At 42.9% G+C, this 12,046-nt stretch overlaps 1 protein-coding gene across 1 annotated transcript in view; it reads left to right on the forward strand.

Moving 5' to 3' along the window:
• Positions 1–12,046, forward strand: part of LOC147231582 (cadherin-18) — a 181,252-nt gene that overhangs the window by 75,811 nt on the left and 93,395 nt on the right. The window contains exon 4 of the mRNA XM_086150469.1: positions 1,096–1,215. Within this exon, the coding sequence (XP_086006595.1) occupies positions 1,096–1,215 (120 nt within the window). The remainder of the gene's footprint in view (positions 1–1,095; positions 1,216–12,046) is intronic.

Below are 12,046 nucleotides of genomic sequence, written 5' to 3' on the forward strand. Positions count from 1 at the left end.
GCAGAGAGCTGCGTTCCTCTAATACAAACCTACTAGCAGTACCTTTTGCTCGCTCTAAGCGATCTCAGGCCAAACTGTTCTCAGTTCTACTACCTCAGTGGTGGAACAAACTTCCGGAAGCAACAAGACGTGCATCATCTCGCTCAACCTTCAAGAAACAGGGAAAAACTTTTATCTTTCAGGACTTTTTACTGCGCTGATGCCCCAGATCAGGTTAGGCGGCAAGTTAGGCTATGCAGTGTGTGTGTGTGTGTGTGTACGTTTGTGTACGTCTTTGTCAAAAAAAAAAAAAACAACTCACTAACCCAAGCTTACTGTTCTGTATATTTCCTGTGCATCTTGTATTTGCAAGTGTTATTTGCAGTCCTTATGTTCTCTATTGTAAGTCGCTTTGGATAAAAGCATCTGCCAAATGTAATGTAATGTAATGTAATAACATGTAATGTAATGTAATGTAATGACAAAGATCGTTTCCTCGAACCGTCAGTCGTCTCTGGCCAGAATACAAACATCGCTGTTTTCAAACCTCAGTTTATGTGATCCAACAGGTTTCGCTCCTCTGTTTAGCTTTAGACAATCCCGCTAAGTTGCTCTTTCGTTCCAACGAACGACACCTCATTAGCATTGCAACCCCCTTAAATCGTCTGCAGATCAACTCTTCCGTTTACAAAACAAGTTAGCATAAAAACCTAGCAGTTCTGTTGGGGAAACTCCTCCCAGGTCATCAGGAAAGGACTGGCTGAAACGTCTTCATGTCAAAGCCGGTCGCCACAACGAGAAGATTTCGCCAAGAATACGCGTCTCTATCGCACATGTGAATGAGCGAGTGAACGGCGAACCGGGACGTTCACCCAATCACAGTTCAGACAGACTCCAGAATAAACGGTGCAGAAAAAAAATGGACAAATGAATTGAATCCGTTTCTTTTCGCACTCCGATATGAAACGGCCTGCAGCGCTTTGCAATTGTAAATGTCACCGTTGAACCCCCGCGGCTGTAGATGTACAGTAATTATCCCGTATGAGGCTTATTTTTTTTTGAAAAGTGACGTTTTTTTTTTCCCCCGGAAGTCATTTTAATGCGTTCCTTTCGCAGGGACGTCCGTGTTGCAAGTCACGGCCACGGACGCCGACGATCCCACCTACGGAAACAGCGCGAGGATCGTCTACAGCATCCTCCAAGGACAGCCATACTTCTCTGTTGACCCCAAAACAGGTAAGGATGAACGACACATCGACTTCTTCTTTTCGGTCCCGCTCTGTTATCGCGGCACGTCTGACGTCGTAAAAGAAAAAGGGGAAGCGAAGCAGCCGCGGAGGAGTTATGGACGCTTCCGATGTGCGGCGTGTTGTTTAGCACGCAACCCCCGGCTTTTTGCGAGCCATAACTAACTCCTCTGGGGTCACGTTAGAAGGCATACGTCCTAAAAAAGACAATAGTTTCTGGCAACCTGAAAGGGTGGGGAAGCCACAAAAGGCCTTGTTTCCATATCCATCTTTTTTTTTTTTTGTTCTGAGAGGCTTCTACTGAAAACTATAAAATGTTAATGAGGCCTCCGCAGTGCAAGACATATAACTTTTATATGATGTGAAAAATGTATCGTTGCGAGTGGGTGCTCATCTGTTTGTTCCCCCGTCTCACAAAGTGAACTTCTAAGTGTCTGGATGTGTACATGTTTGCATCTGAAGTTCTCGGCGCGCTTGTCTTCTCGCAGCTGCCGCTGTCAGATAACGCAAACAACAAACCGTTTGTATGAATTGATTCATCGCCGTCTCCAACAACCGCCGGCCCCTCCGAGACTCGCCGCCCGTGTAAAAACACGGCTTCTTTGCTGAATGAGCAAATGAATTCGCTGAATATTTCGGAGTTTTCCCTCCTCCTCCCTTTTTTTCCCCCGACCTCCGGGGGGGGAAGGGTGGTGGAACGCGGCGGCGGCGGCGGCAGCGGCGGCGGGGATTGATGGGGCAATTTCACAGCGGCGCACCGAGTCGCAGGCGATGGAGACATCCGAAAGAAAAGCGGGGACGTCTCCGCTAAGCTACGTCGCGTGTTTATTTCTTTACTTTTGAATTCAAACGGTCGCGATTGCATATTTAAACCCGCGTCATTCACTCGTCCCGCGGAGCTGACTCCGCATCCTGTCCGCGTTGTAATTCGGTGAATTGAAGGTCCGGCTTGCAGAGCGCCATCGCAGACACGCATATTAATCCATCAGAGCCGGTTGTCTTTGGCCACCGGCGATCCGCCGCTGAAACGAGGGCGCGCGACTCCAGCGGTCAGAGGAAACCACGGGCGGTCGTTTTTTTCGGCATCCCAGATGCACCGAAAAAAACCGACGCCTTCAAACCCCAGAGGCAGGGATTTCGCAGAGGGAAGCTCAAAGCATACCGCGTCGCAAATTCACCTGACGCGCCATATTCGCGCCATTCAGGACACTGTTTATACCCTAACAAGACAAGAGCACATTTTATTTACTGCTAGTATGTGTTTTAGCTTCTTTATAACTTTTATTGTGTATTTTTTGCATCTTGTGTGACTGTTAAGTTGACTGTAATCTTTACTTAAGTTGGTACAGCTGTTGTTGTTTGTTTGGCAATCAGCGAGGCCACACCCTATAGCAGGGGTGGGCAAACTTTTTGGCTCGGGGGCCGCATTGACTTTTAAAAATTGTCAGACGGGCCGGGTCACCACAAGATACGGTATATATTAAAAAAAAAAAAAAAAAAAAAAACACATTTGTTTATAGTACATATCACACTTGTCTGACATTTGCTTTGAAAATAAAACCAGCTTGGTTTTGAAGGCTCTGATATTTTCATGCACAAACTGTTTTCTCCCTTGTAGCTTCACTAGCTCATTCATGTATGTCAGTAAAGGCTAAATCACAAAGCCAATCTGTGTCATTCAGCTCAGGAAAATTCCTAAGTGTTCTCAAGTAGCTCAGAAAATGAAATAACCTCCTGTTTGAGCTCCCACATTCATTGATCCAATCATTCAATCGTTCACATCAAGGATAAATTCTTTACCAATCTTTGGCGGGCCGGATTAAAAAGACCAACGGCCCGGATTTGGCCCGCGGGCCGTAGTTTGCCCACCACTGCCCGATAGCCTTGTCCAACTTTCCGATATAAAGAAGTCTTAACAGCGTCAGCTCGTGTTTGACTTCCTCGTGTAAAGACGGACGAATGTACCTGTGCAACTCCACCGAAGCAACTACTTCGATAAGGCACATACTTGTTTTACTTCTGACCTACGCTAACAATGTGTTTCCAGAAAATACATGTAATCTACAAGAGGCGCAGGCCTTATTGCTGCAACTACCAATGCAGAAACATATCTAACCTCCGGTCACTGCAACCTCACACCACTGTGAACTGCTATTCTAAAGCCATTTTCTAGCTTAAGAAGAAAAAAAAAAACGTTGATGGAACTGGATATTTAAGGATTGATCAACTTGTTTTGCATGTAGCGTACCCTCGCTACTTCGCGGTTCGGCTTTCGTGCCCTCGCTACTTCGCAGATTTTTTTTTTTTTTTTGTCATTTGATTCTTGTGATTTATTGGTCTTTAATGTTTTTTTTTTTGTGATGAAATAGCCATATTCTAGCCTAAGAAGAAAAAAAAAATGTCGAGGGAACTGGATATTTAAGGATTGATCAACTTGTTTTACATGCAGTGTAACCTCTCGCTACTTCGCGGTTTGGCTCTCACGCCCTCGCTACTTCGATTTTTATTTATTTTTGTAAATTGATTCTTGTGATTTATTGGTCTTTAATATTTTGGGGTTTTTTTTCCAGTATTTGATGCTTTTTTTTATGATAAAATAGACATATTCTACCCTAAGAAGAAAAAAAATGTAAAAAAAAAAAAATAGTAAAATTAAAGAAAAATTAATTTCATAAAATAGATAAAATATAAGATCTTCTTTGTGACACACCCAGCATCGCAAATTCTCGCTCCACACATTGTAACCATGCGAGATCTCGTATAAACGGAATAACAACACGCCCTACGATGCCTCCCAAACGCCCAGCATCGAACCAAGAGTCTGGTAGAGACCTCAAGCGTAGCATGAAGTCTCAACTACTGCCGAAAAGATAAAACCTCTCGATATGTTACTTCATCACGCGTGACGCGTTGGGAACGTCGCGCAGAAGATCCGTGTTGAGGCGTCAAAGAAGTTGTTATCAATCGGGAGTCTTTTTTTTCTGCAAAGCGAAGCTCATCGGACTCGTCTCTGCTCGGTTCCAACGATTGACGGAGGTCGATCTCCGCGGCGTCTGACTGCGACAGGAAAAAAATGAAGCGTGCATACCGAATGGATTTGTGGAAACTCTCCGTCTCAAAAGAATTGCATCAGTTTATTTGTGCAAAATTCCTTAAAAGTGAAGATAAGATGAAAGAAAAACAACAATTCCAGAAGATTCGGCCTTCGGTTTGGAAACAAAAGGAGCTCAAATACAAAGCTTCTCCGGAAGTCCGTCTCCCGGTATGTTTTTTTTTTTTTTTTTCTTCTTCCACGTTCGGCTCGTGTTTCTGCTTCGCCTCCAGTTATTTTGCAAATGTTACAAGCAGCTCCGTCGCCATCTGTCTCGATGAAATAAAGCCAGGGTTTGGACCAATTATGGCACCATTTTACAAGCTCCCAGTCACAGCTATGAACAACAGCTATTGATACAAGTGATTAGTAACTGGAACCTGAAGGGAGCCGGTATCTGGCTTTTGCTAACAATGATGTAGTTTCTCCCCTTAGGATTTGGATCACGCCACCAAATTGTACACTTTCTGTGTTTCGAGTCAACGTTTCGTTGTGTTTTTCTTCGGCGTGCATCTAAACTCACTAGAGAAGGTAAGATCGGACCTCTCTGAGGGCACTTTAGGGGCAGGCGAGGTGGACAAAGCTGCTTCCACTTCATTAACTCAACGTCTTGAGGGTTCTGATGGGAACGCACAAATCCCACCAACCGGAATCCCCAAGGATTTGCGCGTTGGTTGAGGGCAACAATCAGATCGTGGCCTTAAAATTTGTCCGCGAAGATGCGGGGCGGAATCACAAACATTCGACGCGTCGATGCTATTTAGCCGTTTGCGTCTGGTTGACCTACTGGTTTGACACAAAGTTGGAGCAGGAGAACCATAAGGAAAAAATGGATTCCTATATCAGTTGAGAGACAAACCCAACAGCATTTTTTTGCTAACTTGTTTAGAAATGCCGCGGAAGAACACGCCTTTGACCGTTGCGTCCTTTTGGGTGCTTTGTTTACGTCCGACCTCTCACTTTTGTGTTTGTCACAAAGCTCCAAAACACAAGGCGAACTCATCAGATGTTGGCGCGAAGAAAAGTAAGGAAACTATGGCATTCATAGTGAAATTAGATGTTATCAAAAAGGCAAAAAAGGAGAAATGTCTATTTTGTACAGTTTTATATTTGTATTGTCTTTCCAGGACTACAGATGGAAATTAGCTAAGAGCTACAATCTGGTACAAACATCTCTGCCTCTGTGCTTAATGTAATTGTACACTGTCCTAATAAACTTCTAAACAAACAAACAAACAAATGTAGCAAACATCGGCTGCGCGTTGAACTTAAATCGTACCACGGTTGCGACTTTTACCAAGAGTAAAGTTCACATCCTTGAACGCCTGAAAGGATCAGCGCCCAGGAAATCAACTGAAGTATCTAAAGCTAGCCAAGGTTGGCTTATGTGCTTACGGCTCGGAACAGTAAACAGAACGTTAAGGTACAAGGTGAAACTACTAGCAGGGATTTTGGGATCATTTCTTTTTGCACTATAATGATGATCTTCCTTTCATTTTCTTACGGCCTTGTCTAGTTCTGTGACGAATATGTGCTCCTTTAGGGTGAACTAGGGGATGGAAGTTGAGATTCACCTTCGTCGTAACTCCAGGACCCCTTTGTTTATCCCATTTTAAAGAACGAGGAGCTGTAGGTGTCAGGGTTGGCCCGCGGCAGGTTTGCGCTCGGCAGGTGCTGGCGTACATCGACAAGAGAAGAAACCTGATCGGGAACAGTCGGAGGAACGCTGAAGAGGAACTCTAGGTGGGTAAAGGAAGCCCCGTCGGGGGCCGGCGGCTAGGCGGAAGGCGCTAACACAAGATCCCCAGGTTACAACGAATGTTTCCACCAAGGCAGTCGTCATTTTACTTCATTTTTTTCCCCTCCTAAACTCTCGAGTTTTGCAAAAACAGGGAGCGCCCGGCTTGTCCTGGCTCTCGGCAATCAGTGAGGGCTTAAAAGCATCTCACGCTAGCGCCTTCCAGCTAGCCGCCAGCCCAAACCGGGCTTCCCTTTTCCCACCTAGAGTTCCTCTGACTCTTCGCGACCAGGTTTCTTCCCTCATCGGTGTACGCCGGCGCCTCTTGCCTACCCGCCTATCGGTGTATGCTAGTTCCTTTTGCCCAGCCTCCGAACTCCAACCAGGCTTCTCCCCTGTTGATGTATGCTAGCGCTTGCCAGCTAGCTCCTTGCCCTGCGTCCCCCTATCCGGTCTGCAAGCATCTGTTCACCCGGCCAAAGTAAACTTGTTGTTCGAACCTTGTCCATTTTGGTGCAGAGTCCTGAGTCTTCATACGGGTCTTCTTCTTCTTCTTCTTCTTCTTCTTCTTCTTCTTCTTCTTCTTCTTCTTCTTCTTCTTCTTCTTCTTCTTCTTCTTCTTCTTCTTTCGGCTTTTCCCGTCAGGTGTCGCCACAGCGAGTCAACTTTCTCCATCTAACCTTATTCTCTGTATCCTCCCCTCTCACACCAACTACCTTCATATCCTTGAGTCTACATACGGGTACTTCCTCCAAATCCGAAACAGTAAGACTGATCTCTAGCTGAAGACCAGACGGTATTTCTTAGACCGGTACAACTATTTAAATGTTTGTTTTTTTTGATTCTCGCCAAATCTAGTAACACGTATGCTTTTCCGAAACTCGCCCTTTCAACATTTCAGCTTAGCTGCATCCTGCCCCATTTCCACTCTTGTCGAGATTTTCCAACAATAGCCGCGGATCCTTGTCCTTTCAGGAAGACCTTGAACCTCTTACCGGCTGCAGGTGTTGTAACTAATACCCTGCCGTCCTTGTGCAGCTGCTTTCCTATTTGGCCAAAAAAATCCCCCCAGACTTGGGAACGAGAGACCGGCGTAACCTCGGTGGGCGTCCCTGAATGCAAATCACAAAAAGAGTGAACGTTATCATGACACCTGAGGAAACCCCGGGTTTATGGCGGGGAGTTGTCAAGGGCTCTAAAACAATCCAAGAAAAAAAAAAAAAAAAATCTGCTGTTGTTCTGCTGCCACCAATGCTAAATCAATGATATTTGCATTTTAATGTTTCCAGATTTTTTTTGCAAATATTCACTATTGCGCAAGGCGGACTTCATTTCATGGTTTGCAAATCTCAAAAGTGCAAGCCGGCAGTTTTACTCCCTGGAAAAAAAAAAAAAAAAAGTATCTCAGCAAAGGAACGTCTTCGATGGCGGCTTCATTTATCCTTTTTATGGGAGGGTCATAACTCCCGTCCATCACGATATGCATTTTTTTACTAATACCTGCAGGAAGATCAAGGTTGCTCCTCTGTAGATGAGCAACCTTCCCCCAACACACACACACACACACACACACACACACTTCCTGAGATGCCTCGATCACACCTCTAATCTTTACTTGCAAAGGCTCTAAATAGGCTAATGTCTCTGCTGATCTGGGATTTCAGAGTTTATTGAAGGCGCTGACACAGATCAGAGCTGTTCCCGGATCAGGTTTTGGTCCGAAACCGGATCGGTCGTGACGCCGGACCGGGTTCTTAATCGGGGTTCTCGTCTGTCAAAAGAACAAAACAAAAAAGCTGCACGGCTCCTGAACAGATAACAAATCCCGATTTATTCCCTTTTATAGATCGCTTTTGACACTTTTCAGCTACTTATAATATTTATTGACTTTTTTTTTTTTTTTTTTCCCAATACGAGCAACCGGAGGAGGCTTCCCAGGCCTCTCGCTCGACAGCTGCAGAATAAGGAAGTGATGTTTACGTGGCTGTGAGTGATGCGGTCTGTCAGGGGGGTTAAGCTGAGTTATGGAGAAAACTATTGCAGCATCCGGAGTCTGGCTAATGCCTTCACGCCGTCTCTTTATCATTTCCATCTGAAAGCGATTGCAGGGGTATCGTATAGATACGTTTTTTTTTTTTTTTTTCTTCACCTCGTCTTTGCCGGTTACCGGGGTGATGAGTTTTTTCAGTCAACCATAAAGCGGGTGCGGATTTAAAGTTCAGATTTCAGAACTCAAGAGTTGAGGAGGGAAAAAAAAAAAAAAAAAGAAATAAAATGACGGATGCCTCGGTGGAAATATGGTGATGTGGGAGGAAGGAAGGTGAGAGGAATCAGTCGGACGTCTCTGAATGAAATATTAAGGAGGATAAGGATAAAGGGTATAGATTTTGAATAATAACAATAATAACATTAATAAAAATATGACAATTATTATTATTATTAGTAGTAGTGGTAGTAGTAGTAGTAGAAGTAGTCGTAGTAGTATTATTATTATTAGTAATATTAATAGTATTATAAAGGTTATGATTATTAAGTTATGAAAAATAATATTTCGATTATTATTATTATTATCATTATCATTATTATCAATACTGTTATTATTGTTGTTATTGTTACCATCATCATCATCATTAACATCATCACCATCATCATCCTACCAATAATAATAATAATAATAATAATAATAATAATGATAACACTTACAAAAGGCATGTGGCCGCAGTCTCTGTCATAAAATTATAAAAGCTATTTTATATTTTATCACAAGATTTAACTAAAGTTGGCAGCGAGGGCCGTTGGACAAGTGGAAATTGGAGTCTTTTTTCACCGAAATACAAAACAATATGCCAGGAGACTGTTTCAAGGCATTTCAAGTCATTTAGAATTTCATTTAGAACATTTAATGAATAACATTTAGTGAAATATATGTAATGTTTCAAATGAATGTGGATATTATGAATCTGATTTTTTTTTTTTTTTTTTTTCCAGACAGAGTTTATTTAGGTGGTATTCAAATTTGAAAGTTGGTAATGCAGCCTCAGGTTGGAAATCTGGAAATGGCAGAGAAGTATGCAAACTGGAGCAGGACATGTATGCCCGTTGTGAGACACTGGTACGGTGTGCTGTAGCTGTAATAGAGAAGTTCAAGGTGGAGGTGGGACTCCATCGGGGATCAACTCTGAGCCCCTTCTTGTTCGCAATGGTGATGGACAGGGTGACAAATGAGGTTAGACATGGAATCCCCATGGACCATGATGTTTGCAGATGACATTGTCATCTGCAGTGAGAGCAGAGGAAACAGGTTGAGGAAAATTTAGAGAGGTGGAGATATGTGCTGGAAAGGAAAGGAAAGAAAGTTAGTCGCAGCAAGACAGAATATATGTGTGTGAATGAGAAGGACCCAGGTGGAACGGTGAGGCTACAGGGAGTGGAGATCAAGAAGATGGAGGATTTCTGGTACTTAGGGTCAACGGTCCAGAGCAACGGAGTGTGGAAAAGAGGTGAAGAGACGGGTCCAAGCTGGTTGGAATGGTTGGAGAACAGTTTCAGGGGTACGGAGAGATAGAAGAACATCAGCCAGAATGAAAGGAAAGGTGTACAAGACAGTGGTGAGACCAGCGATGATGTTTGGACTAGAAACTGTTCCAATGACCAAAAGACAGCAGGCAGAACTAGAGGTTGCAGAGATGAAGATGTTGAGGTTCTCTTTGGGAGTGACCAGGATGGAGAGGATCAGGAATGAGTCTATCAGAGGAACAGCACATGTTAGATGTTTTGGAGAGAAGGTCAGAGAAGCCAGACTGAGATGGTTGGGTCATGGACAGAGGAGGGATAGAGAATATATTGGTAGACGGATGCTGGAATTGGAGCTGCCAGGCAAGAGGTCTGGAGGAAGACCAAAGAGAAGATTCATGGACGTAGTGAGAGAAGATATGAAGGTAGATGGTGTGAGAGAGGAGGATACAGAGAATAGGGTTAGATGGAGAAAGTTGACTTGCTGTGGTGACCCCTGAAGGGAAAAGCCCAAAGGAGAAGAAGAATCTGTCACAGGGGTGCAGGACATGTATGACCGAGACAAAGGGATGATTGAGATGTTTTGGACATGAACAAAGGAGCGTTCGTGTCCAAACCATGGTGAAGATCTGGGTAGAAGGTTGCTGAAGGTGAAGCTGCCAGGCAAGAGGTCTCGAGGAAGACCAAAGAGAAGATTTATGGACGTAGTGAGAGAAGATATGAAGGTAGTTGGTGTGAGAGAGGAGGATACAGAGAATAGGGTTGGATGGAGAAAGTTGACTTGCTGTGGCGACTCCTGAAGGGAAAAGCCGAAAAGGAGAAGAAGAATTCGATTTTAAAAGATGGAGTGATTTTTGTAAAAACTCTAGATTTATGTTCCGTGTTAAGACACAAAAACTATAACATTCGAAATGAAAATGTCATGAAATAGTTCATTTGCATTTTTTCGTTAATGGTTCAAATTTCACCTCAACAAATATGTCCCACTGATGTAAAACAATAAAAATAATGATAATAATAACAATAACAGCATCATCATCAACAACATCAACATGAGCAAAAATAATAACAATAATAAGTAGTACTTGAATTCAGGGAGTGATGCTCAAAAATTTATATAGAAATAAATAAACAAACAAAGTAAACAGCAAAGCCAACAGCAAAGTCTCTTTCTAGAAAAAAAAAAAAAAGAAAAAAAAAAGCATGACCTACTTATTCAAGATTATTCAGTCAGCATATTTTCTTTTCTCCCACATGAAAGTTTCCTCATGATACCGCTGGTGACAAACACCACAGCAAACCGTCCGCCTTATTTTTATCCTCAACATTTCAGCAAGTCTCTATAAATATATATATTTATCAATATTTGAGACCGCGCTGGTGCATCGGAGATCTCACATTAACCCGTTTGCCGCCGTAGAAAAGTCGAAATACACCGGCGCTGTTTAACATCGTTCATATTTCTGAGGCCGAAAATAAAAATAAAAAAAAAAAAAAGGTTTTCTCGAAACGGGAGATTCAAGAGCGCTTTGGTAATCGTCTCTAATCCCTTGTGTCCACCCAGGAGATTGTCCTCCTTTAGAAGTTTCCAGCCAGACAAAGAGGTAAAGACTGCGATGCTATCGAGTCTAATAGACCGAGGAGGGCGAGGGAAGAGACTCGCGGTGTCAAATCGCCCCTGATTCAGGGAAGTCGGCTCTTTCTCAATTATTTTCTAAATTAACTCCCGGCTCCTGGAGAGATTTACGGAGTTGCTCCTCAGGGAGGCGAGTTCAGGGGTGAGATCTTCGTGTCGTGCCGTTCCGCAAGGGAATCCAAGAGCGAGTCTTTTGGGATCGCAACTGCGATGCCGGAATACATTCAAAATTTCATTTTAAATCATATTGCGGCTGGATGTTGAATTTAAGTGCCCTTACAACTTAAGAGGGTAATAAGAAACTGTAAAAAAATCTTTCTTGCTGGTGTTGCAATGGGAAATGTGGCCACTGGCCAAGGTCTGTGTTTCAAGAACACTTGGCAAAGTGTTGCAAAGACTACAGGTATAATAGCAGAGCGCCGGTGGAGTTTGCTGAGGCTGGATAAATACAGCAAAGCCAGGGAAATGAAAAACACCCATTTGAAGTTCCGGTAACTTGAATGCGACGTGACAGGACTTAAATTAACTGAATGCATTTATGTCGTAATTTGATTGTAAATATTTTATTTTTATATTTTTTTTTTTTCATTTTTGAATAGATTTGTACTTCATACATTGTACTTATTTTCCTATATTTCTTTTTTTTTTTTCTGATTTATGCCATTTTATTTTATTCATTTATAATGTGATTTCTCCTAGTCCCGATAGCTTTTTTTTTTTTTTTTTTTTTTTTTTTTCTTGTAAAGAATAACTACAAATCCCTAATAATTACATCCCATCCACTCCATTGCGTCTCTTGTAACCACCGAGGTGCCTGACAATCTGTCAAGCTGTTGAAAACT

This window comes from Fistularia commersonii, chromosome 8, assembly GCF_037954325.1.
Source record: "Fistularia commersonii isolate RoL2024-O1a breed Wild chromosome 8, RoL_Fcom_v1.0, whole genome shotgun sequence".
NCBI classification, from domain to species: domain Eukaryota; kingdom Metazoa; phylum Chordata; class Actinopteri; order Syngnathiformes; family Fistulariidae; genus Fistularia; species Fistularia commersonii.